The 28,000-nt window shown below is 40.0% G+C and overlaps 1 protein-coding gene and 1 long non-coding RNA gene across 7 annotated transcripts in view; one reads left to right on the forward strand and one right to left on the reverse strand.

The window, feature by feature from the left end:
- The window catches only part of LOC109548529 (uncharacterized), a 146,443-nt gene that overhangs the window by 16,144 nt on the left and 102,299 nt on the right, over window positions 1-28,000 (forward strand). For 4 of the 6 annotated variants that reach the window (XR_002174617.3, XR_012332189.1, XR_012332188.1 and 1 more), the window contains exons 4-5: window positions 14,497-14,594; window positions 26,054-26,153. This is a non-coding gene — a long non-coding RNA (uncharacterized lncRNA). Of the gene's footprint in view, window positions 1-14,496; window positions 14,595-19,952; window positions 26,154-28,000 lie in introns of all 6 variants that reach the window. The other 2 variants (XR_012332190.1, XR_012332191.1) reach the window with 1 other exon arrangement.
- Window positions 9,293-24,469, reverse strand: APELA (apelin receptor early endogenous ligand). The gene is made up of 3 exons (XM_019926390.3): window positions 24,330-24,469; window positions 23,050-23,139; window positions 9,293-10,904 (listed from the first exon to the last, which is right to left on the reverse strand). The coding sequence occupies exons 1-2, from the start codon at window positions 24,403-24,405 to the stop codon at window positions 23,051-23,053; spliced, it is 165 nt and encodes a 54-aa protein (XP_019781949.1). The 5' UTR covers window positions 24,406-24,469; the 3' UTR covers window positions 9,293-10,904; window position 23,050.

Genomic DNA, 28,000 nt, shown 5'->3' on the forward strand with positions numbered 1-28,000 from the left:
GAAAACGGCTGGTGGTGTCCTTGAGTTTGAACCATTTCCGAAAACTCAAGTTCTCAGTGATGAGGGGAGGTATTTGAAACCACAACGACAATGGCCACCTTGGTCCACTTTGATTTTTAAATGACTTTAAATCCATCACCAGTGTGTAGGTGGGGAGGAGAGTGATTAGAGCTGTGGGACCCAGTATGAACTTGATCTTCCTCAACTTCATCACTGCCTGCTTGCAGACACAGAGAGTACAAGTAAGTTGCCCAAAGTCACTCAGCTCCTAAGGGAGACCAGAAACCTGGCCAGGGTTTTAGTCATTCGACAGCTTAGCCGGGGACTGAGGTGATATTTGGAGATGCCATCATGGTGGGATAACACGGAGTTGACAGTCACGTGTGGGAGGCAGATTTCCAAAACCTGGGTAAATTTACAACAGCCAGAGTGGAAAGAATTCCTGATCCTGTCCTTACAGCTCTGGCACATTTTGTTGGGGGAGGTGAGCCCTCATGGAGTCGGGAAGCTGGGATCTGGAGGAAGGGACAAGTGAGCTCTGAGCTGGGCAGCACGGGAGACAAGTGAGGGCTCTGCTTGTACAAAGGCGCTGGGGCCAGAGGGGGCTGAACCTGCAGGAAGAGGGCAGGAGGTTGAGCGCTGCAGAGGGCTCGGTGCTGGGGGAAGCTGGAGCTGAGGGAAGGACGCAGTTCCTGTGCAGGGAACAGCAGTCCTGCAGCAGAGGGTGTGATTAGATCCTGGCGTGGTGGGAGGAGACTGGAGGGGCCCAGCAGGTGGTGGTGGGCTGGGTGGTCAGAGGCTGGTGCAGGCACCCAGGGGAACATGTAGGGGCTTGGGCCAGGTTGTCAGTGGGGACAACAGAAGGTGTGTTCTTCGACCACAGCATCCTGAGCATGGCAAGTCTGGGGTTTTGTTAGCTGAGTACCATGAGAACCTCCATGTGCCAGGCCTGCTGCTAGGCACATTTCCCCTCCTCTGTAAATCCTTTCTGAGCTGTCACAGGTCACAGGGCCATAGATGGAAGAGCCAGGATTGCAGCCCAGGCAGCCTGGCTCAGAGTCTCTGCTCGCTCACCCGACCAGGCTTCCTCTCCTTCTGGCTCCACTACCCTGTCTGTGGTCTTTTACAGAGCTCTGCCAATCAGACGAGGCACAAAGAACAATCTCTCTTGTTTTTCACACTGATGTCTCTGAATTATTAAAAATGATCTGCTTTGACTTCATAATTGGCCATCTGTTAATCTTCTTCACCCATTTTTGTATCCTGATTGTTCATTATGTTTGCTTGAATTGCTTGATATAAGCTAATTAAATGCTTGAAGCAATCATGTAGTTTTCTGATTTTCAAAACTTTGCCTCCTCGGCCAAACAGATTGAACGTATTTCTCTATAATTTATTTCTATAGTCTGTGGTTTTATGGTCACTTCTGCTTTTATTAGACATGCACATAGAAAACTGCTTAAGCCTGTAACCCTGCACCACCACCCAGATGAAGAAATAGATTGTTACCAGCACCCCTAGAGCCTTCTCACCTTCCTCTCACTCACTAGCCCATCCCTCCTCCCCCAATACGAGCACTAATGCTGAGGTCTAGCACCATGAAGTCATTTTTCCCGCACACACGGTGTGTATCCTTTTGTGCCGGGATTTTTGTCGCACCATGTTACATCTTTGAGATTCATTTCAGGTTTGGGGTGAAGAGTACTTAGTGTCCACCCAATGCTGATTAATGTCCCACTGTATGAATAGATGGTAATTCATTTACCATCTAATGTTGTGGAACTTTGGGGTTATTTCCAGTTTGGACTTGTGGAAAGTGTTCCACTGATCCTTCGTAAATGTAGTTTTGTGCAGTTTGTAGCCCTCCTAGTTTATACTCTGAATGGCTACACAGCCTGAGTGACATAACTGAGTGTATGTTCTAAGATAGTTAATAATGCAAAATAGTTTTCAAAAGTGGTTATGCCCGGGGCTTCCCTGGTGGCGCAGTGGTTGGGGGTCCGCCTGCCGATGCAGGGGGCGCAGGTTCATGCCCCAGTCCGGGAGGATCCCGCGTGCCGCGGAGCGGCTGGGCCCGTGAGCCGTGGCCACTGGGCCTGCGCATCCGGAGCCTGTGCTCCGCAACGGGAGAGGCCACAGCAGTGAGAGGCCCGCGTACCGCAAAAAAAAAAGATTTGCACATGGCAAAGCATAGTGGAAAGTGATGGGGAGTGTCACCCAATTTGCCATACCCAGTAATGATTTACATAGCATTTACATTGTATGAAGTATTGTAAGTAATCTAGGGGTGATTTGAAGTATACAGGAGGATGTGCATAGGTTATAGTATGCCATTTTATATAAGGGACTTGAGATCTGTGGATTTTTTGTATCCTCGAGGGTGTTGGAACCAGTCTCCCTGCAGACACCAAGGAACGTCTGTATATATGAGAGCTCTCTCTAGTATGCATGCAACTTTGCTGTAAATCTAAAACTACGGTAAAACAACAGAGTTATTTAAATACTATATGAAAGAGCGACGCCGCGATGGTCTGTGGCTCTTATGTGCCAGGCAGGAAACAACACACATCATGTCTGCACTCATGTTATCGGCTAGTTCTAGTGACACGACACCACTTGTTTGCAATGTGGCTGGGATCCTTGGGAGCCACCTTGCATGCAGGCTACTATATCCTTGAAAGAAAAGGAGAAAGAAAGAAGGAAGAAGGCAGCCTGTGGGGGGGTCCCAGTGTGTGGAAACCTTTCCTCCTTCACGGCTCCCTCCCACTGGTGTAGGTCCCGTCCCTATTCTTTTGTCTCTGTTTTTTCTTTTTTCTTTTGCCCTACCCAGGTACATGGGGGGGTTTCTTGCCTTTTGGGAGGTCTGAGGTCTTCTGCCAGCGTTCAGTAGGTGTTCTGTAGGAGTTGTTCCACGTGTAGATGTATTTCTGATGTATTTGTGGAGAGGAAGGTGATCTCCGCGTCTTACTCCTCCACCGTCTTGAAGGTCTTCTCTAAACCTTTTGAATTGCTGGTGGCATCAGCTTCCCCTTTTTGTTTGTTCTTTTACTATGGGATGAGTATTTGGTTTTAATTTAAATACTCTGAGATACAAAATATGACTCATTCCCTATCACAGTTCATGTCACACGAGATTCCTTAAGACAGGAACCCCGTCAGTATGATACTGAATCCTGAAAGGCTGGCCCTGCTTTGTACGGTACAGTGTAATTCAACAGGATGGGGCCAGCCTACCTGCTAGATGCTAATTAACCTAAAGAGCTCATTGTTATGCATTGAATCTCCTTTGGACCCATTGCTTTTAAGAATTACCATCGTCTTCCCTACAAGACTACTTCAGAAGTTGTCTGGCTTTTACCCTTACGCCTCCTGTGTAAAAACTGAAACTGTTCTAAATTTATCAGTGATTAGTTTCTCAGCCAAGGAATATTTTTTATGTATGTTGCTCTCTGAGGCACTTTACAGTCTTGAGCTCTGGTTGCTCCAACTTGTTTTAGCAAGTTGCTCTTCCTCTCCTTCCCCTTCCTGCATATGCCTGCAAAGGCACGCAGCAAACTTCTAATATGTAGTGTGAAACATATATATGTATGTGTGTACGTATGGGCACACACAGGCATGTCTCTGTGCGTTTATACATATGCACACGTACATTAGCTATAAATTCATCTAAAAATGCCTATACCTCTTTCCTGCAGAAGTGAGATTTAGAGGGAGCAGGTCTATGTGTGCCATTTTGTTTTGTAAACCCTTTTTTAAAACAAAACACAACACTAAAATGTATTTACTTTCTTTGCCATTTGAAAACAACTTTTTAAAGAGAAAAGGCCAAGTTATTTTTGTTGCAGGAGAATGGGGTGAGAGAGGATGGTCATGTCCCAGGTCTCAGGTGAGTCCCTGGGACGGGCTGCCAAGTGAGGGTCCTTGGCTTCCTGTGGGAAATAATTCAAGAGCAAGCCATATTAAGTGAAAGCAGGTTTATTTAGAGATACACACTTCATAGGTAGAATGCAGTCCATATCAGAAGGCAGGAACAGCCCTGGGAGATAAACGTTTCAAAGACAGAATGCAGTCTGTCTCAGATGGTGTGAGCAGCCCCGAAATGATACACAGTGGTTAGTTTTTATGGGCTGGATAATTTCATATCTAATAAGTAGGAGGATTATACCAACTATTCTGGGGAAGCGGGCATTTCCAGGAATTGGGACACCATCCACTTTTTGGCCTTTTATGGTCAGCCTCTGAACTGTCATGGCACCTGTGGGTGTGTCATTTTGAAACCATGCAACTCAGATTGGGACTTGGACCCGCAGGCCAGGACTTGAACCCAGCCAAAACCCAGATCAGGACTTGACCCCCTGTCTTTTAATTGAGATCACATACCTGGTCTCAGGACTTAATGAAGCTTAGGTTCTTGGTGTCTTGTTGCAGAAAGAATTCAGTGAGAGACCAAGCGAAGGTAAGAAGTGGATTTATTTAGAGAGATACACATTCCATGGACAGAATGCGGTCTGTCTCAAAAGGCAAGAACAACACTAGGAGAAACACACTCCACAGACGGAGTGTGGGCCATCTCGGAAGGTGAGAGGCCCCAAAGTATGGGGTGGCTAGTTTTTATGGGCTGGGTAATTTCATAGGCTAATGAGTGGGAGGAGTATTCCAACTGTTTTGGAGAAGGGGGTGGAGATTTCCAGGAATTGGACCAACGCCCACTTTTTGAGCTTTTATGGTCAGCCTCGGAACGTGGCACCTGTGGTTGTGTCATTTAACATCTGCTAATGTATTACAATGAGCATATAATGAGGCCCAAGGTCCACTGGAAGTTAAATCTTTCACCATCTTGATGCCAAAAGCTCAGCTTCTCTGTATATCGGTGCTGAATCCAATCTCAGAGAAAGAGTTTTGGGTGAAGTAGAAAAGGAGAGCTTTAGTTCTTTGTGAGGCAAAGGGGGACACAGCAGGCTCCTACCTCGAAAAACTATGTGTCCCCACTTGGAGAGGTTAGTGAGAAGTTTTATAGTAATGGTTCAAAGGGCGTGTGATCAGCTTGTGGACATTCTTCTGATTGGTTGGTGGTGAGGTAAGTAGGAGTCAGCATCATCAACCTTCAGGTTCCCTGGGGTCTACATGCTTGTGGGCAGCATACCATCGTTGTTAAATTTTCCCACCTGGAGGGGGTTTCAGTATCTGCAAAACAGCTCAAAGATATTGTTGTGTGTATCCATTGATGGGAAACCAGGACCTTGCACCAAGGCTGCACTACCGTTTCTCTTGACTGTTTCTCCCTGGTCTCGCATCCCCTCCTTTCTCTAACAGTTGTTTGAATCTGCCGGTTGGAACTCAGGGAAGGTCATGGAGGCAGATCATGGAGGCCCTGCTCAGTATCAATCTTGGACCTAGTTGGTTCTACCCAGTTTTTGTCATGTCCTCAACAGCTATGTCATTCTTTTAAAGGATGTACCCTATCCCATTCCCTCCTGTTTCAATTTAGCATATGCTAATGTATCACAATGAGCATATAATGAGGCTCAAAGTCTACTGGAAGTTGAATCTTCAGCCATCTTGGGCCCAGTAGGTTCTAACCAGTTTTTGTTGTATGCTCAATGGCTATGTCATTCTTATAAAGGTTGTGCCCTGCCCCCTTCCCTCCTGTCTCATTTTGATACAATTATTTTTAGAATAAAAAATATTCTGCTTAAATATGACAATAAACAAAAGAAAGAGTTTTATTTTATGCAGATACTTTTTTTCTCTTTAAAAGATAAGTAAACGGAATAATTTTTGAAAGTCCTTGAAAGGAGAGGAAAGAAAATTGGGAGGAATGAAGCCAAACTTTGTTGAATTAAGTATGAGTTGTACAAACAGAGAAATATACAGGTCTCTGGTTAAGTAAGCTGAAGTGGTGATCACTACACTGATCTGCCTCAGTGCAAAAAGTGAGGCCAAGGGCTAAGCAAGGAGAATGGGTGGCTTGTGCTCAAAAAACACAAACTCCCTGATGGTTTTCCAGGAGAAGTTTTTATAGGCAAAATTTGGGGTGAGGACTGCAGGGTGTGTGACTTTCTTCTGTTTGCTTGGTGGTGAGGTAACAGAGCAGTGCTCCAGGAATCTACTGCTCAGCTGGAAGTTACCATCCTCCCCTTGGGTTGAGGCCTTAGTTCCTACAGAAGAACTCAAAGATAGAGTTATGTATATTCCTTCAGGAGGAACCAGGACTGTGCACCCATGGCTGCATTGTTTCTTTTTTCTTTTTTTAATAAATTTATTATTTTATTATTATTATTATTTATTTATTTATTTTGGGCTGTGTTGGATCTTCGTTGCTGTGCGTGGGCTTTCTCTAGTTGCGGCGAGCAGGGGCTACTCTTTATTGCCGTGCGCGGGCTTCTCGTTGCAGTGGCTTCTCTTGTTGTGGAGCATGGGCTCTAGGCATGTGGGCTTCAGTAGTTGTGGCTCGTGGGCTCAGTAGTTGTGGCTCACGGGCTCAGTAGTTGTGGCTCACGGGCTCTAGAGTGTGCAGGCTTCAGTAGTTGTGGCTCACGGGCTTAGTTGCTCCACGGTACGTGGGGTCTTCCCAGACCAGGGCTCGAACCCATGTCTCCTGCATTGGCAGGTGGATTCTTAACCACTGCACCACCAGGGAAGTCCCTGCACTACTGTTTCTTGACTGCTCCTCCTTTGTTTTAGCATTCTCTCACTTCCCTGATTAGCAACTATTTGAATCTGCCCTTTGGTACTCAGGGAAAGTCTAGGATGCTGAAGCCTTTTTTCCTACAAATAAGGAACGGGGGACACAGAAAGGATTTGTACCCAGGGAGAGCCCACAGGGTCCTGCTTGATTTCAAAGGCGTAAACCCATGAACCAGAAATTTTTCTTCATTTTTCAGTTGCAGGTCAGGAAACTATTTTTAATTTCACGTTATATAATTTGTAGCTTTAATAAATAGTTTAAAACTTCTCTTATATCCTAGTGCTTAAGAGCATATTTTGGAAGGCGCTTGGCTTTGTATTCCAAGTACTACTATTAATTTACTAGCTGTATGTAGCTAATGTTACTCTCATTTTCTTAGTTCCTGTTTCCTCATCTAAAAACGGGCAAAATGATACTTAATCCCATAAGGTTTTGGGGAAATGACTTTGCAGAGGCGGAACCCCTTCTTTTCTCCCTTCCTCTGTCCCATCCTTACTAACAAGTGCACTTTAAATTAAACCTAGATAATTAAAAAAAAAGAAAGAGGGCTCAAACACTCTAAAAACAGAACGCCAAAAATTACAATATGAATAACAGTCATCTAAAGTCTTATCACAGGAAAAGAGTGTTTAACAGAAAACACAATTTTTAAAAACAGATTGCAAGTTTAGAACTTTTTTTTATTTTTCAAAGCTAATATTATTAAAAGATTTTTCCAAATGCTGAAAAATTAGAAATATTTTTGTTTTGGTTTACTTATAGTATTTGAACTTTTCATGACACTTGTGGCTCAGTTTATACAAGTCATATTTAGTTAAGCATAACTATATCAGTTATGAAATACAAAAGCTTCCTTCCTTTGGAAGGAAGAAAATAGTGGGCAAACTGACCTACTAACACATCATCACAGGAAACATTACATTAAAAATAGAAAAACAGAAATGGCTATATACCAAAATATTCTTTGCTCTTAACACCAAGTTAAAGACTTTGAAGAATATTATATGGCCACTTCCATAGCAACTGCCACAGAACAGTTGATATAAGGTATCATAAGAACTTGCAAAAATAGAGTAACATGATAATCCTGAAAGTGTACAGTCAGGAGATGGTGTAGGTAGTTCTTGTGGATTCTTCGTGTACAATCAGATGACAAATTTCCAGAGGAGGTTGATAGGACTTTTCTGCAGAGCAGCTGACAGGGGCCAGAGCCTCAAATTATCAACCACACTGTCTCTTACCAAGACTCATTGGAATCCAATTATATGATTTTATAGTAGGATGAGAGCTTAGATATAAAATGAAGCTGGGGCTAGAATCCGGTGTTCTTTCCTTGATCACTCTGGCCAGGTGGAAGCCAAGAATGGAAGATGAAATATAGATCTGGAGTTTAGGGAGTGAAGTCATCTGTTGAAGTGAGAACAAAGGGAAGAAACAGAGGGTTGGAATTCAGGCTCTAATGTGTTAAAACAAGGCTATAGTTACTGATAGGACTAGAATTACCAATTTTTATCTTTTTCCTTAGGCTCTGACATGGCTCAACTCATCCTGTACTTATCTAAAAGCTTGATATTTTGTTCATTGTCCTTTTTCTTTTCAAAAATGATGTTAAAAATGGTGTTACTTGTCTTGACTACTGAGGTTTTGGGCACACCCTTAAATTTTGTGCCCACTTATTCTAGTACTGGCACCAGGAGAGTGAAAATGATGAAGGGACCAAAGCCCTCACTGATTTCATGGAGTTTGGAAGGGACTGAGCCAAGAAAGAAGGGATCAACATTTACATCTCTTCTTTGGTCCACTACTCTGTATCTGCTCACTTCACTGACTCACCCATGACTCCAAATTGAGGTGGCACCGTTACTTCTGATACCCTTAGCTATCTTGATTAAACTATATAAAATTTCTTTTCCTTTGTGTTCTGAAAATGTTAGAAATTGCAAAGAACTTTTAATAGAAAAATAATAAAACAAACACCAAATCACAGAGAAGGTAAAGTTGAAAGTACACATATTTGACACTCCTCTGGTCTCACCCTTCACCTTGCCAGTGAATAAAACATGGCTCCACTGCCATGGACTTATGCTGGCGTGCCACTTTCAACGTACATGCCACTGGTTATTGAGTTTTTAAATAAATTTTGAGAGAATCTTTGCCTTTCCTCTGATAATCTTGAATTAGGTAAAAGATCTGCATTGGCAGGTATGATCAGTCTTAAATGCCCCAATGAAAAGGAACAATGGAAAAAGAGACAAGTACAGGAACATTTCTACCATGCTGTGCTCAATACTCTGAACTTACACAAGGACAACTAGACACTCAAATCACTGAGTGTTTTATTGAACAATTAGTGAAGTTGTATGAGCAGAAATCTATAACCATTTAATTACGGCTGGTTTTTAACTTTTTCTGTGAATGTGAGAGTCTGATCTTGCAAAAGTGTAGGCTTGTATTCCATGAGATGTATCTGAGCTGTATGAATCTTTTCTTTTTCTGTACAAATTATATAAATAAGTACATATGTGTTTTCAACAAATGTAATTGTTAATAGCTATCTTTCTACTTAAATGCACTTGTGCAAAGGAATTATAATTCGTCTAGAAAACCATTTAGAGTTCCCCCCAAATATCCAATTTAAATAATGAAATAACACATTTCATAAAACATCTTTTGTTTGTGTGTAAATTTAATTACAGTACTTTTATAAGCACCTTCCATCCCCCCAAAACACTGTTAACAAGTTAGCTATGAAAGGGAGACAAACTTTCATGTATCAGAATTTATATTTCAAATTCTTTATATATAAATCTCAATTTTTTTATTTTGGCAAAATCGGGATTAAAGGTTTATGGCTTCTCCCACTCTAGAATGTTTACAAAGTAAAATTTCTAGTCAAGATATGAATATGTAAATTTCATATATAGCGTTAACTTACAGTAAAATAATTAAAACTTTATGGCAGTGAGCTAACAGTCTTTGAATAAATACAAATTAGGAGCATATTTAACAACTTGAGAACAGCTAATTATCAGTACAATTCAGACTGAGGATAATGTCCTTCTTTGGTAATCATGTCCTTAAATTCCCTCTGAGTTTTTATTTACATGTCTCACCACCACACCCAAATAAAGCCTAGCAGAATGATGAGCACTCAGATATCGGAGACATCACTCTGCTTGAGACTTTATTGGCATAAGTGTATTTTTTTTTTTTTTTTTTTTTTTTTTTTGCCGTACGCAGGCCTCTCAGTGTGTGGCCTCTCCCGTTGCGGAGCACAGGCTCCGGACGCGCAGGCTCAGTGGCCATGGCTCACGGGCCCCAGCCGCTCCGCGGCATGTGGGATCTTCCCGGACCGGGGCACGAACCCGTGTCCCCTGCATCGGCAGGCGGACTCTCAAGCACTGCGCCACCAGGGAAGCCCAGTGTATTTTAAATTTCAATTTTAAGTTGGCCTTTCTAAGAAGCTGTCTATACAGATGAATGAAGGGCATAAAACAGAACTTCAGAAGAAATCAGACATTGGCTTCTTATGATGACATGTTGAAAAATAGGTTCAGAAATAAACATTTCAGCTGTAATATAAACTGAACTACAATTAGTATTTCAGACTTTATTTTACAACTATAAATGGATATTATTCAAAGTAAAAAGTACGTTCATAAACATTAAAGCCTATTATATAACATTGGTAGCAGTTAATAGTTTCTTTCTTAGTCTCTCTATATAAATAATCAATGAACGAATAATTTTCTCCCTATTCTGCAAAGCCAAATAGCCAATGCAACTGATTTCAGATTTAGGATTTTTTTTTACAATCACTCAAACATATAAAAAGTAATTTTAATACCTTCGGAAAATTATAAGAATATGAAAGGACAATTTTAAACTCCTACACTTTTTACTGTTAGAGAGTTCTAAGACATTAAAGAGTTTTTCTTCTTAAACCAGGTAAGAATAATAATGTGCAGAAAAAGATAAGAGAATTTTGTTATGCAAGCAAATAATTATACTTCAGACTGGAATTGCTTTTGAATTTATTCTTTCTCTAAAGAGAAACCAGAAAGAAGAGAATCGTGTGAAACTAATAAACCATCCCATTGCTTTCAAACAATTCCTTTTCATACAGAAACTTCTAAGCAATCACACTATTACATGGGTGGGTATCTTTTCCTTCACTCCTCTTCTGGTAGATCTGGAGAAGTTAGATAGAGAAGATCTAGATTTGGAAGCAAAGGAGAAAGAAACACATAGTAAGAAATGCTATCCAGCAGACCAATTTACTCATGCTTAATTTCTTTTTATAGCCGATGAATTATGAAAAGTTACCACGGTTTTTCAGTGCTGAAAGCAACTTCATATTTTCTTACTTTTCAATATAAATACAGCACTGTATTTGTTTAAAAGTCTGAATTTATGCTATTAAGGAGGTTTTACATTAAATTATTTTTCATCTAATAATCTTGACTTGCTCAGTGACCCACATTGGTACTCTCAACTATTTTTTTTTAATATTATGGACATTGATTTCTGATATTTATACCAGCTAAGAAGGTTATTTGGAGCAGGTTAAAGAAAGATAGCAGAACCAAAATCTTACTTTGGGGTATTTTATTTAACAAACAGAATGGTCCCAGAGAAAGACAAATACTGTATGATATCACTTATATGTGGAATCTAAAAAATACAACAAACTAGTGAATATAACAGAAAAGAAACAGACTCACAAATATAGAGTACAAACTAGTGATTACCTTTAGGGACAGGGAAACGGGAGGGGCAAGATTGGGGTAGGGGATTAAGAACTACAAATTATTATGTATAAAATAAACTACAATGATATATTGTACAACACAGGGAATATAACCAATATTTTATAACTATAAATGGAGTATGAACTTTCAAAATTGTGAATCACTATACTGCACACCTGTAACTTATGTAATATTGTCCATTAACTATACTTCAATTTTTTAAAATTGTTCTGAGGATTCTTAATACTGCAAGACCATTTAATAATTAGTAGTTAGCAATACATTTTAAATATATGGTAGGGAAAAATATAACTAATTTTCACTTAAGAGGATCATGGATATTTTACAGGAAGAGAATTACTGGTGCCAGGGTTTCTCTAGGCAGTATAAATTTTTTAAAAGCTTTAATAGAGATATAATTGACATATAACAACATTGTGTAAGTTTAAAGTGTAAACTTTAACTTAAGGGATCCCTTAAGTTCCAACACATTCTAACAAATCTGCACTTTTACTGCCCACTCCCGCAACATTTTTGACCTCACATTTTACATAACATCATACTTAATGGTGAAAGACTGAATGCTTTCCATCTAAGATCAGGAATAAGACAAGGATGTCTGTTCTCACCACTTCTATTCAACATTGCACCAGGCTAGTTAGGGCAATTAGACAAGGAAAAGAAAAGGCATCCAGATTAGAAATGAAGAAGTAAAACTACATCTATTTGCAGATGACATGAGCTCATACATAGCAAATCCTAAGGGACCTACTAAAATCTATGAGAATTAATAATTTCATTAAGGTTATAGGATATAAGGTCGATAAGCAAAAATCAATTACAGTTCTATATATTAGCAATGAATAATTCAAAAATATAAATTAAGAAAATTCCACTTACAATAGCACCAAAAGAATAAAATATCAGGAGTAAGCTAAACAAAAGAGGTATAAAAATTGTATTCTAAAAAATTGTAAAATGTTGAGATAAACTAAGTTAGATCTGATTACAGTTGACCCTTGAACAACGTGGCGATTAGGGGCACTGACCCTTCACACAGTTGAAAATCTGCGTATAACCTTACAGTTGTCCCCCTGTATCTGTGGTTCTGCATCCACAGATTCAATCAACCATGGATTGTGTAGGACTGTGGCACTTACTTAGTGAAAAAAATCCACATAAGTGGACCTACACAATGCAAACCCATGTTGCTCAAGGGTCCATGTTCATGTATTGAAAAACATAATTGTGAAGATAGCAATACTTCCCACATTGATCTACAGATTCAAGATAATGCTATCCAAGTCACAGCTGCCACTCTGCAGAAACTGACAAGCTGATATTAAAATTCATATGGAAATTCAAGGAACCAGAATAACCAAAACAATCTTGAACTACAAAATTGGAGAACTCACACATCCTGATTTAAAAACTTGCTATAATAATGCAATCATCAATAGAACTATTATAGGATTAGTTCAAGGATTGACATTACATCAGTGAAATAGAACTGAGAGTCCAGAAATAAACCCTTACATTAGTGGTCAACAGATTTTTGACAGTAGTGCCAAGGTAATTCAATGGGGGAAAGAACAGTAATTTCAACAAATTGTGCTAGAACAATGGGATATCCATATGCAAAAGAAGTTGGACTCCTTCCTCACACCATACACAAAATTTAACTCAAGACGGATCATAGACATAAATGTAAGATACAAAACTATAAAACTTTTAGAAGAAAATATAAATGTAAATATACGTGACCTTGGATTAGTCAATGGTGTTTTAACATATAAAGTACAAGCAACCAAAGAAAAAATAGACAAACTGGACTTTAACAAAACTAAAAACTTAGGCTTCCCTGGTGGTGCAGTGGTTGAGAGTCCGCCTGCCGATGCAGGGGACACGGGTTCGTGCCCCCGTCTGGGAAGATCCCACATGCTGCGGAGCGGCTGGGCCCGTGAGCCATGGCCGCTGAGCCTGTGCGTCCGGAGGCTGTGCTCCGCAACGGGAGAGGCCACAACAGTGAGAGGCCCACGTACTGCAAAAAAAAACAAAATAAAACAAAACAAAACAAAAAACTAAAAACTTTTGTTCTCAAAGGACAACACCAAGAAAGTGAAAGGACAATCAATAGAATGGAAGAAACTAATTTGCAAATCATGTATCTGATGAGGGCCATGTATTCAAAATATATAAAGAATTTTTACAACTTGACGATGAAAAGACAAGTAAGTCAATTGAAAAACATGGGCAAAGGATTTGGATAGCTGTTTCTCCACAGAAGATAGACAAATGGCCAGTGGATACATGAAAAGATAGTCATTAGGGAAATGTAAATCAAAATCACGAGATACCACTTCACATGCACTAGCATGGCTATAATAACAGGTACTGGTGAGAATGTAGAGAAATTGCAACACATATATTGTTGTTAGGAATGTAAATTGCTGTAACCACTGTAGAAAATAGTTTGGCAGTTCCTCAATAAGTCAAACACAGAGTAACCACATAATGCAGCAGTTTCACTCTTGGGTATACACCCAAGAGAACTGAAAAGATGTTCAAACAAAAACTCGTACATGAACGTTCAGAACAGAATTATTCTTCCCTCCTTCAGACAACGAATCATCCCAAATTGAGGAGGTGGACTTTAGAGCAAGATTTATTATTTTTTCCCCTTTTCCTCTTTTTGTGAGTGTGTATGTGTATGCTTCTGTGGGAGATTTTGTCTGTATAGCTTTGCTTCCACCATTTGTCCTAAGGCCCTATACGTCCGTTTTTGTTTTTTAATTTTTTTTCTTAATAATTATTTTTAATTTAATAACTTTATTATATTTTACTCTATTTTATTTTACTTTATCTTCTTTCTTTCTTTCTTTTTTCCTTCCTTCCCTCCTTCCCTCCTTCCTTCCTTCCTTTCTTCCTCCCACCGTCCCTCCCAGAATTATTCTTAATAGCCAAATAGCCATGGTGGCTTACTCCCTTGCCATAGCGGGCTCTGAATAAATAGGCTTTGCTTGTTCTCACTGAGATGATCTTCCTTTTTTCCTGCAGAGTATTACCACTCCGCGTGAAGAGGTAACGGAGGCCAAAGGAATGGCCGAAACGGAGCAGGAGAGAGTAGAGAAACTCCGCCGTGCAAGTCTTTCCAGGTAAGATGACACCTGCCTAGGAGCCAGAGAGTCAGCTGAGAATTTAGCAGAAAAGTATAAGTGTGGTATCCTGGAATTTAAGGGAAGGGAGTTTTGCAGATTGAGTGTAGTCAGTTGCTAAATTCTGCTGAGAAATCAGAGGGAAAACTAAGCAAATGAAGATGATTGACGTTATTTTAAAGAAGGCATAAGATTAGAGTAGGTTAAAATGTGCATGGAAAATAATGAATTGGAGACGAGGAGTACAGAAGACTCATTCGAGAGCCTGGACTAAGGAGTGTGTGCGTGTGTTGTTTTACTACGTGGCCTTACCAGCGTTTAAACCTCACCTCCATGTTGACACGACGATCCAGAGGGCAGAGAGCATGAAGACAGTGTGAAAGCGGCAGTTTGAGATTCCTGAGAAAGTGGGAAGAGAAGGGATCCATACACAGATGGAGCAACGGTCAGACCTTCCATGAAACCCAGAGGAAGAGGAGGGTCAGGGCGGGCAGAGTAGGAGGGGGATTAGATGGGAGTCTTGTTTTGTACTTGGAGGCTGAGGGATATACCATGTGATGACTTCTCTTTTCTCTGTGATATGAGGCAAGGCCATCTGCCTGAAGATTAGGGCCTAAAATTTGAGGTGAATAGAAGAAGTTAGAAGCAGTTATTGTGGAGCGCAAGGCAGCAAGTTGACCACAGATATGTAGGTTTGCTGTACAGTTTGGGATCCGATGAAGAATTTGAAGCATTTCCCGTCTGACTTCTTATGTATTCTCCAGCAGCAATAACATACCTGTTTGAAGACTTCAGGATGCTTCCAGAACAATGAGATGAAAACAGAGCAGCAGGAAAACGTGTAATACTGGCAGCAATTATGGAACTAATGAATTATACAGTCTTAGCAGGAGAAAGGGACCAGTCAAGGGTCAATGCTCTGGAAGGCCTGATGGGGTTAGAATAGTGGCAGTGGCTGACCCAAGTTCTAGGCATGACCACAGGTGTGCAGGGCCAAGACCAGTGAAGGAGGCCTTGGGAAAGCCTGTCTATTCTGCCTATTTCTCTTCTCTAATAGAATTTTAACAAAGCAAAGCAGAAGACATGTGGTTTGCATTATTATTTTGTTTATAAATATTCTGAGTGGTAACAGGTAAGCTCTCAAGGATTTTAATTATAAATTAGCAATATTCTGAGGAATTGTAGATACACTGACAAGATTCTTAATGTTTCTGGTGAAAATTGCTAATAATTTTGTTAAGATCAGGAAAGTTTAGAATTCATCTCACATTTTGATATTGTTGGTAATGTGGAGAGAATTGTGGCATTCAATATCACACATCACTATTAAAAAAAAAATACATCCAAAAGTGGAATGTATTGAAGGAGTTAATGATAAGTGATTTTGTTTTTCTCAAGTCACTTAAAAAATATTCTCTTGTTATTGTCTAAGAATAATATATTTTTCAAATACATTACTGCTATGCAATAATTAAGTTTACCTATATCACTAGGTCACTAATTGAATACATAATTGAGAACAAACAAAAAATTTATGCTACAAAGAAATTTTAGATTCCTAAACATGTTAGACAACAGCTACCTTAACTAAGTATCTGCAAAAAGAATTATTACACACTTTGTAATGAGAAATGAGTTTCCAAAGTGAAGAATACTCTGAAATTTGGCTTTAGTCCATCATATACATATTTTGCATAGGGGAATGTACATGTATTATAATAATATATATGTAAAACCTAGCTGTATATTTAAATATTCAGTATGTTATATTGTATATATTATCATAAAGGCATCAGGGTCTTTATTAAAAAGTTTTATTTCATCGGTAAATTAGGAACATTAGGGATTTTCTCTGACATGGTCTTCAGACACTAGACTATGATTAACTGAGAAAACAGTAATTTTCTATATTTTATTTAGTCTTGAGCAAGACGTCCTACAGATAACTATAGTCCATGCAAGAATCCCCTATATTTCAAGCTGCTCTCCGCTATTCACACACTATAAAGGTTTATAGGCTAAACTTTAGGGGCCAAGTCTTATCTTCAAGGAGCTCACATTCCAGTACTGGTAAAATTTGATGAAATAAAGTAGAATATATGATAAATGACTTTAAAAACCTACTGATAAAAATGCAGTGACTGTTGAGAGTGGAACATTATTTTAAGCTCTTTGGATGAGGGTGGGCCTCATATAGGAAACGGAGTTGGAAGAGAACCCTGGGGGAGAGGCAGGGTTTGCACTTGGTGAGATGAGCGAGGAAGAGTTCAGTCTGGCAGCTAATATCAGGAAATAAAGCTGAAAATGCGTGTTGGGGCCTGACGGTAGTACCTCTTAAATGCTAAGACAATAAATATTGATAAAAGTTTCATTTCATTTCTTTGAGCAAAATTGTTGGAGTGTCTGCTGTATCCCAGGCACTTTTTTCGGCTGAAGATAGGAAGATAAATAAATGCAACCCAATGATGAGAGTCTAGCTAAGCTACCCTATGGTGTTGCTGCCAGGCATGCATTTTGTGTGGGGCTTTACACTGACACCAGCGCCTCCCACAAACGAAGCACATGCCCTGGAGAGCAGTGCAAGGTCACAAGCAAACAGAAGTTCCTGACGTGAAGCCCCAGCAGCCCTTGTGATCAACAGTCTCCCTGTCTCCCAGGGCCTGGTTACCTTATGTGCCCCTTAGGTAAGACCCCCTGGGGCTTACCAAAACCATGCTCTTTTGGCCTGAATTGACTTATCAGGCCCTTGCCCAGGAATCCAAAGGACTCCACCACAGACCCTACTAAAGGCACATGTATCCCCCAGGTCCCCTCTCTCTGTCTGCACTCTGCCTTGGCCTCCCCATATGGCCCCTTGAGGCATGCCCGGTGCTTCCTCCAGGACTGTAATAAACTTCTCTATTTCAACATATCTGTGGTCAGGTGTTGCAGTAAGGCTCACTATTCTGTACTCTGTGCTCCACTTAACAAATGTTAATTTAACAAAGTCAGAACACCCACACTCTGCCTTCAGAGAATTTCTAGTGTGTGGAGGGGGGTAGGGAGGAGTCCAGTCAGTTAACACATTATTACAGGGCAGTGAGTCCGGTATTTTGACAGAAGTATATGCAAACGGGGCTGAGAGCAAAAAGTGGGCATCTAATAAAATCTGTAGGGGTATCAAAACCAGGGAAGGTGTCTTGAAGGACGACTTGATAGTGAGGAAAAGAGTAAGTAGGCAGAAGTGTAGCTTGAGGAAGGGCAAGAGGTGAAGAATGGACTGACTTTAAAGCCATGTTAATAATTCTAGCTACTACCTGTTTAGCACTTACTATGTGCTAGGTACAGTTACGATAAGGTACATACCATTACATTACCAGCTCCATTTTCCAGGTCTGGAAGTGAAAAGAGGCTTAGAAGAGATAAGTGACTTACCAGAGATCACCAGTGGGTGAGCTGTGTGGCCAGAGCTAGAACCTAGGCAGTCCTGTCTTAACTCTTATCCACTCTGAGAAAGGGCAGGGGAGAAGAGGTGATGCCGCAGAGGTACCCTTTGTAACGTGTCCTTTGTTAAATTATGGGAGTTCTCACTGTCCTGAAGGCTACAGAGACAGTTAAGGATTTTAATCAAGGTGTGACATGATTGGATTTACAGTTTAAAAAGATCAGATGATAAAACAAAAAATGGATTTTCCAGAAGAGACCTGGAGGCTGGAGTGATCAGTTAAGGTGTGGCAGTCATGTTGGAGAGATATAACAGGCACTGAAATAGTAGTAAAGAGATGAAAAGGAGGAAGCAGGTTGTCAGGTAGAAATGACAGGCTGAGGAACCGAACAGAACTGGCCACTAGGGCACTCTGCTCAGAAGTTTAGGTTGGGACAGTACCACGTTACGTTTCACAGCACAGTGCCTAATACACAGTAACTTTGAGAACACAGGGGACATATTTGAGTGGAAGGAATTAAAGAATTTACTTTTAGCTATTCATTCAGTCTCTCATCAAATATTTCTGAAGAGCTGATGACCAAAGCAAAGTTCCTGTTCTCATGAAACTTACATTCTAATGAAGAGAGGAAGATGCTAAACAAACAACAGAGTAAATACATGTTATGTCACATGGCATTACGTATTATGGAGAAAAACAATCCAGGAAAAGGAAAATTGGAAGTATCTTGGGCAGGTTGAAGAATTGCTTTAAGACTTTATTTTGGTACTGCTTTTTTACATAAAGGATCATCAGGGAAGTCCTTCCTGATGACACGCATGGTTTTGGAACAGAGAGCTGAGTTACAGGAATAGCTGTGCAGAAGCCATGGTGGAGATCTGCATGTGCACTGTGGCCATGGGCTTCAAGTATCTGCAGGGCAGCTGAGGTGATTCCAGGTAGGCAGTTGGACACCCTGTACAGGTCCTGAAAGGAATAGTGATTTATTCCAGAGATGGTCAGAAGGGAGCAGGGTATCTTTGAAACCAAGGAAAATTCATTCTACAACTTGACCCACGGAGACAGCTGATGTGTTCACTGAATTTGAGAAGAAGGAAGTCACTAGGGACCTTTCCCAGAATGCAGTGGGAACAGTGCATTGAAAATACATGGGAGGAAAGGAAGTAGCCACTTTTCAAGAAATTGGGCTGTGCAGAGAAGAACCTGAGCTGGTCACTAGAGAGCACTATGGGGCCAAGGGTGCACCTTCTTTCTTTTTCTTTTTTTTTTTTTTAAAGATGAAATAGATCAGTTTTGACATATTGAACATGCTAGGGAAGAAAGGCAGTAATTGTTGGATCAAGGTTCCTGAGGTGTGGAGAGATGAACCATAACCAAGAAAGGAATCTCCTAATGAAAGACTAGGAGGGGAAAACAGAAGACGCTGCAGATGTAGATGTTTGTAGTTTGAGGGCAAGGTCTGGTTTTGAAGCTTGATTACCTCCATTTTCGATGGGAAGAGGAATCATCTCTTGCTGTGAGTTGGATAAGGAGGTTAAAAAGTTTAAGGAAACTGGAGGTCATTAAAGTCTTGAAATAGAACTGAATGGGAATCAGAGGTGCTTAAAAGTAAGAAGAATTCTTTGCAGAGAGCGCCATTAAAGTTGGAGGTGAAGTGCTCCCCTAAAGTGGAGATTCTGCACTGAAGGCAGAGTTGGCTTTCGGATAAGACAAAGAGGCAGAATAGAGTGAGAAGGGCCAGGACAACAGGACAGTTGCATAGAGTTTGGAGGCAGAGCAGAGATTTGGTCAGGGGTGGGGGGAATCATGACTTAAAGGGCGTAGGAGTAAGGCAGACAGTATGGAGGCTTGTTGTCTGGGTGTGGAGAAAGCACACAGAGACCCAACGTCGGAGTGGAATGAAATAATACAACTGAATCTATATACTAAACAGACTCACAGGCATAGAAGACAAACTTACGGTTACCAAGTGGACAAGTGAGGGCTATGGGGATTACCAGATACAACTACGATATACATAACATAGGTAAGCAACAAGGACCTACTGTATAGCTCAAGGAGCTACATTCAATAGCTTGTAATAACCTACAGTGGGAAAAAATCTGAAAAAATATATAACTGAATCACTTGGCTATACACCTAAAACTAACACAATATTGTAAATCAACTATACTTCTACAAAACAATGCTTTTTAAAAAGGCAGAAAATAGAGAAGTAGAAGCATTTACATTTGAATGGTAATCAAGGGTCTCAATTTTAAAAGGTAACTTCACCAAAAATATTTTCATAGCCATTACCTCTGGGAAAGGAAAATGGGCAACAGAGGAGGGTGGAAGACTTTTACTTTTGACTTTACAGTATTCTTCCAGACTGTTAGAAAAAAATGTTATACCATGAACATGTATTATAACTATTATTAAAAAGCTAGAAAGAGTATGTGTTAACGGAGTGTGTCGTTACCTAGAGCACATATTTATCGATAAAATCAGGGCTGTAGTGAGATGATACTGTTGGAAGGGGACCTCATCAGAGTCCCCACCTCAAGACCCTACCTCATTTCCACATCAACCTATAAGCTCAGATTTCCTGACACCCTTCTTTTGCTTTCCTTCACTCTAATTCACTTAGGGCTGAAGGTAATGCCAAAATATTTGTGAGAAAAAAAAGTATTAGAAAATAAACTTTATATGGCAAGATTTTCTATTTAATTATCTCAACAGTTAGGAAATCTCACTGAGGATCTTTGAGGGGGACTCTGTGAGAAGGAAAAATTGACGGAGTAAATGTAATCGGGCTTTCCCATCAAGTGAGCTGAAAGTCTAAACCACTCTAAAAGGTTAATCTGTAAAACTTCAAAGTCAAATGTTTACCTTACCTATCCCTTTACAGTCTTCCTTGACCCTAACTGAATGAAGTCAAGACATGTGATTTTATCTAAAGCACGTAGAAAACAGAGGGGGACAAATGAAGAGAGATTCAGCCTCAGAGTTCCACTACTTATGTCTATAGTGCCTTTATCTAGTAGTCAAAGTACCTTTGTTGCAAGACATATAAAAAAGATGCAAGTATTTAGGGCAGTAAGAATCATGCTATCAAACTTGAATATAGCACTTAGAGCACTGGTTGACCAAGCTCTTGGGAAATTATCTTTTTTTTTTAATTTTTAAGAAAATTTTATTGAAGTATAGTTGATTTATAATGTTTTAATTTCTGCTGTACAGCAAAGTGATTCCGTTATACATATATTTTTTTTCATGTTCTTTTCTAGATGGTTGATCACTGGATATTAAATATAGTTCCCTGTGGGGAAATTAACGTTTTTCTTTCAGTGGCTCTTATACTAATGCTGGATTCCAAAATGTGACTTTTACACATTCTTCAAAGAACTGTAGCTGGAATGTAGGACTAGTCTAAACACTGAGAAAATGGATGCTGTAACCTGAGCAGTTCTTTAAAAGGATTACCCAACTTTTGTAAAGGATTGCTATTATTAAATAGTTTATATGGCTTCGACTTACGTTTCCCTTTGGTTTACAAATTTGCTTTATAGGTCAAAATTTTCCTTAACTTTCACAATTCAAATTTCACTACTCTATCTTGTTTGCTTACAGCCCTAGTTTTTATGGCAGGTGTTTGGTGGAGAAAGCCAATATAACCTGTGGCTGACTAAGGGCTTTTGTCTGCATTTGTGAGGCATCCTTTCCTGCATATGCAGGAATTCCCTTGCTACTGTGAAATGCCTCTTTGTTATCTGTGGAGGAGTGCTGGAAAAATCATGAACTTCTCCACTCCTCCTAAGCACAGATTTTACCGTTATTTATATGAGAGACTGAAATTCATTATCCACATACACCAAAGGATTTTTTAACATATAAGACACTTCTAAAGCATGTTTTAGTCCCCATTAATTGGCTTCTCAAGAACTTCCTCTTGTATCTTTCTGGATTTCTCCACCAAATTTCTTTTTCATATTTTGATAGCAAAGAGTAATTTGTTACAGATGCAGGCGTAGAGAACTTGGGTTTTTGTCTCAGTCCTCTTGGTAAATGCTTGTTACTGAACTGCTCTTCGTTTATTTAATATCCCACTACAGGGTCTTCACTGGTTTGAAAAGCGTGTATTAAACACCAGGCAGAGCAATCATTCTTTTCCCTGGATGCATAGTGCCATAAATGCTCCAGTCCACAGGCCAAATGAATAGGCTAATTGAGCAACTGCCTGTGTTATGTTAACCAGCTGAGGGATATTTCTATGACTTTTTTTTAAAGGAAGCTATATTTCATGTGAATTAAAGAGCTTAAAATAATTACAATGGAATGTCAAGCTTCTTATTTTTTAGTGTGAAGTAACAAACTTGGGCGGTGTTTGATGTTAACTGATTCAAGCAGTATTACTGGTGATGGCGGTAGTGTAAAATCAGGAACAAAATTCCATTCAGAATTTATCCTTAAAGATGCAACCATCATGACCAATTCTATTAGTGAAGCTGGAAAGCTGCCATGTCATTAATATTAAGTTGATTTTATATATGAAAAGAAATATTTTCAGGAAGAATAAATTACTAAGTGTTGAGGCTAATACATCATCCACTTGGTGGTGTTGGGCAAACGTGTGCGAATGCTTTCAAGCGTAGAGTGGTGTGAATGGGAAACGTGCTTATTCTGGACAGCATAGGGAGCTAGTCAGAGATTTTCAAAACATGTGTTTCAAGATACCTTTATAATTAATTACATTCTCCTCGTGCCTGATTTTTTTAATTATGAAAAATTTCAAACACACACAATGGTATTAATCCCCATGTAACTATCACTCAGGTTCAACAATTATCAAGATTTTCCTACATTTTCCTCCTCCATCCCATTAAATGATAAAAGCCATTCCCAAACACCATTTCATTTCACTGTTAGTATGCAAACCATTAGTATGCATTCCTTAAACTGACATCACTCTAAAGCCATTTAAGCACTCTCAGGTATATGTAATCTGGAACATTGCCTAAATGTAGTAAAACTCTTTCCATCAGAAATACCTCAGGGGAAGGGCACTCGTGAATGCAGAGGCATACATCTCCTCTGAAGGCAGTTGTACCTGTGCAATTTTCTTCTCATTGCCAAATTAGCTGGAAAAAAAAAAAAAAAGAGGAAAATATCAGGGGCATTTACAGAAAATTAGTTGTTTAATCTGAAGACTGAGGGAATACTTTCGATCCAGATTATACTGTGATTATTTGTTCTCTGTTCAGATGTGATTGTGATATAAAAAATTAATGGGATGCAAATTCAGGATGGATATTCCTAACAGTTCATTGTTGATGGTGGGATTTAATAGTAAAATTCTTCTCCTACATGACTTCTTTCTAAATGTTTCTAGACTTCTTAGTTTACATAGTGAATTAATCACAAATATTTTACAAGACTGTTGTCCAAGTTGCTCTGTATTTTGAGAGGAGAAACAATTTGAATAGCAATTGCTATAAACAGTAAGAAGGGATCAGCTGCTTTCTGAATCGCTAACTTGAAACTTTTTTCTTATTTATGTAAAGAGGTCAGACCAGGAAACGTCATTTGAAATAGTCTCAGTGATCAAACTTCTAACTAAAAGGCAGAGACTGAATGTTTAACCAGTTATGCACCATTTTCTGTTGTAAATGGAGAAGTATATTATCAAGGGAATAATCTAACATGTTTAGATATAAATGGTATCACCTTTCTATTTAAATTTAGGTTGGCTTTTTCCTTAGAAAACTTTCTAATTTTTTTTTTCTTTTTTTACTTGGCAGCGCTTTGAAATCTTAGATATTTGGTTCTGAAGTAAAAGCACTTTAAAATAACTTTGTTTACTAAATCCCTGTTAGTTAAGAACAACATGACTGATACAATCCTTGAAAAATGTGTCAAGTAAATTAATATTATTTATCTTGACCACACATATTTTTGACTTTTTTTGGCTCTGTAAGCACAATAATACTAAAATGGCACTTTTTAAAGTGACACATCTAACTATATATCTAGAAATAACAGCTCTCTTTTTACTTATAAGGACACCATATCTATGATAGCTTTGGGATCAATTTTCTTCGAATTTAGAAAAATAGTGGTCAAATATTTATCATCATTCTAAAATCCAGCTACTTTTTAAATATCCAAATAACAGACCTAACGGGATAGATAACATACTTCTGAAATCCTACACACTCACCCCCAAGCACACCTACGCGATTTTCGACAGAGACACAATCATGCTCAGAGGCCCGTTCACACAAACAGGCACGAAAACAAGTCACTCGGTACAAATCCATCCAAGTCCTACCTGGTCTCTGTCCGGGGGTAAGTAGAAGACTCATCATAAAAACAAGAAACAGAAAAAAGAATTGTTGCAATCTCATTTTTCTGCCACACTACGGTGGAGCAAAAGCGCGCAAGGTAAACCCAACAGTCTTTGAACAGTCTCTGCGGTATCTGTGTGGCGCTCCTCACATTCTGAGGACAAACCTCAGAGCACAGCCAGCTGCGTTTTCCAGAAAGGTTAATGATCCCTGCAGATAAGGTTACTGGTGCTGTTTTGCGGTCGGAGCCCCTCGGCCCCAGACCCCTCCTCCCGCCCCGGCCACGCCCCTTGATTTCCATAAGTAAATATTGGTGAAATAAACCAGTCAAGCGTCCTGTGACTTGGGTGGAAATGTCTGCCGCCGACTCCGAGGAGAGGCGGACTGCATCCAGAGCAGGGTGTGGAGAGTGTGTAGAACCACACACTGGCCGGGCTCCCTCCCTCACCATTTACATCTGTTTACACTTTGCATTGTGCACATCGGTGTCACATGCAGAAACCCAGAGGAATGACAGGAAGTCTCTTGTCCCTTTCAGAAGGAAATCTGAAGCTCTAACTTAGACTGCCAAATGCTTTGTGGCGGAACATGTGCTGAAATGCTTTCTCTTTTCCAAACCTACTGCAAAGTGGTGCCTGTTTGCCCCAAATCTCTAAATTGCTTAATCTATGTGGGTTTACATCAATAAACATTCCTGGGATTTAGAATGTTCTGAAATTAATCTGAAAAATGTTCATCTTTTTTATTTTGTAAAGTGCAATTTCTAAAGTAATAGAGATCATTTTCATCTGCAGTACATCCAGGATTTTTAAAAAGTAAGTTCAGGCAAGCCACAAATTCATGAAATCTGGGTTCTGTTAAAAGATTTATATATGGTGGCTGATATATTTCGGACACAGAAATTAGGAATGAGCTCAGAAGACAAAAGCAGTCTCATGTCATCTTTTACACACATGCTCCAAGATCGCTTGTGGTTTTAAGTGTTTCCTTGCCTGTCATATGTAGCTGTTACAAATGAAAATGACTGTACTTAACTATAAAGTAAATGGAAATGATAGTGTAGACACAGTCAAATTCAGGTAGATCCCAAATCCCAAATCTAAAGCATCTGCAACTTGTGAATTGGCAGGAAGTTTGTTGCATTTCACTTTTCTAGATTCAGGTAGTTGGTACACAACCTTGGGCTCCCTAAGGTTTGAAATTAATGCATAATTTGCTTATCTTAGACATCAGTCAGTAAGAATCCCTGCCTGCCTGCTTATCCATGAACTTTATAACAGGCAAGAGCATACAGCAATTCTTAAAATCATTTTCTTAAAATCCTGAGAATATTTGCCCATCTGGGAGTTAAAGGGCACTATGCAGCCCTGCTGCATTTATACATCATTCCGTAACATCAGTTGAATACAAGAGTATGGACTCATGATATAAGAGTGCCTCACGAATAGCAAAGGTAATGTTCAGATTTTACTCCCCCTGTAAGCTTCTCAGTACAGCACCCCGGAAAACCAACTGCAAGCTGACAAAACCGAGTGTTAAATCGAGCAAACCAACAGGAGACCAATACAGATTTTGACAATATAACTTCAGTCCAAGTCTTAGGTCTATGTCTATTCAAAGGTACTACTATGGTCAGCCTTCTTTATGGATAAGATAGTGACTACCACAAACTGCGTAACTGATTCAAATTTGTGTATTTCATTACCAGCTGACCAACAATGAACTCCTAGAATACACCTAACATAAGCAAGTACTGAGGAAGGTGTTCCCACCAATCAGGATACAGTGAAGTGTTGTATTTAACTCATGTAAGTAAACTACCTGGTTTTCCACCTGAAAGAGAAAGCAAGGTAATGTATTAGAAATACATAAATGTATTACAAATTTATGAAAGTTAAGGCATTATTTATTTACATATATTTTAAATTGTTCTTTCCAAATATAACTTAACAAGAAGTTGACGATGATGATTAAGCAGTTGGTTTTCGGAGTCCAGTAATATAGTGTATAAAGCTGATGGGCGAACTGAAATGCTAGACATTGGACAGTGACCAGTGAGCTGGCATTTCTACGGGTCATGGATCAAGAGTGGTGGTAAATCACTCGAGTTAGCATTGAACAAGCTGGCCTGGGGAAATCTTAGTGGCAGAGCACTAGACTGTAAAGATGAGAGTGGCTGTCCACGCAGCGCTTTCAGCCTGTGTCTGGATGAATGGTGAGGCACGTTCACGTGAGCAGAAACCTTGCCCTCCCCCTGTCCCCCCACCCCTGCCATCTGCAGCACAGGTTGGCCTCCTTAGAGTGAGCTGAACACCATCCCTCTGGGCCAGTACCATGCTAAGTGCATCACACGCATTACTGCCCTTAGTCCTCCCCAAACACCCTGAAGGTCTGCCCCCTGTTAATCAGATGAGAAGACTAACCACTAAGGAGGGTGTAGCCTCCGAGGCTACACATGTGGGAAGAGGAATAGATGGAACTCAGATTTCCTGACCTGGGATCTCAACCATTTTGTCCCCCTCCCCGCTAAGGCTCAAGTCCTAGTTCTTATAATAATAGCCTGTTGAAGCTATTATCAAAAATAAGAATAAGTTAGGAATATACTTCTTATGCCGGGTTGAAATTCCTGCCAACCTGGAACCTCAGAATGTGACCTTATTTGGAAATGGGGTCTTTGCAGATGTAATTAGTTAAGATGAGGTCATAGCGGGGTAGATTGGGCCCTACATCCAATATGACTGTCGTCCTTGTGAGAAAAGGAGACACACAGAGACATACAAGGAGGACACCACGTGACAACAGAGGCGGAGATTGGGGTTAGGAGACTACAAGCATGGGAACACCAAGGATTGCCAACAACCACCAGAAGTTAAGAGAGAGGCAAGATTCTGCCTCCAAGAAAAACTCAACTCGGCCAACACCTTGATTTTGTACTTCTGGCACCTGGAATGATGCGAGAACACGTTTCTGTTGTTTTGCTCCAGCAGTTTGTGGCACTTTGTTACAGCAGCCCTAGAAAATCAGTGTATTGGGTTAGCCAAAAAGTTCGTTTGGGTTTTTCCATATGATGTTCCGTACTTTTTTGGCCAACCCAATACTGCTATATCTTCTATAAGTAAACATATTCTCTATATAATTCTATGAAAGCATACTTATTTTTATGGTGGTATACTGTATATGTCAGGTATTTAACAAAAGTTGTCTTATTTAGACATGATAGTATGATGTAAGTTTCATCTCCATTTCACAGATGAGAGAACACACTCAGAAGTAAGTGACTCGCCCCCAAAGTAAAGAGTTAATGGCAAAGCCAAGATGAGGCCTGTGTCCACCCAGCCCAGTGCTTCTTACTCCTGTGATTTTGGTCCTGAGGCCCTGCCCCGCCTGTCCCGTCTTCCTCCCGACTTGGGTCTTACTCTTTGTTCCTCTAGCTCTCTCCCTACAGTAGTGCTCTCTCCATCCTGAAGCTTCTCTCCTGGGCCCCTTCTTATTAGCCTCATGCAGCCAGACATCTGAATTGAGTCTGCCTGGTTGACCTACTCCTTCCCCCATTTTCCTTGATATGGGGCACACGCTTTCACCACGATGCTGAAACCAGCGTGTCTCATATAAAATCAGTAAACTTTCAAATAGGCCTTTTCTGTAAACACTTCAA

This window comes from Tursiops truncatus, chromosome 5 (assembly GCF_011762595.2).
Source record: "Tursiops truncatus isolate mTurTru1 chromosome 5, mTurTru1.mat.Y, whole genome shotgun sequence".
Lineage (NCBI taxonomy): Eukaryota > Metazoa > Chordata > Mammalia > Artiodactyla > Delphinidae > Tursiops > Tursiops truncatus.

Excerpts from the sequence above, each read along its gene's own strand:
- APELA (XM_019926390.3), bottom strand. The coding sequence starts at position 24,405 with ATGAGATTGCAACAATTCTTTTTTCTGTTTCTTGTTTTTATGATGAGT. Across the intron at positions 23,140-24,329 it reads TACCCCCGGACAGAGACCAG|CTAATTTGGCAATGAGAAGA; the intron begins GTAGGACTTGGA and ends TTTTTTTTCCAG.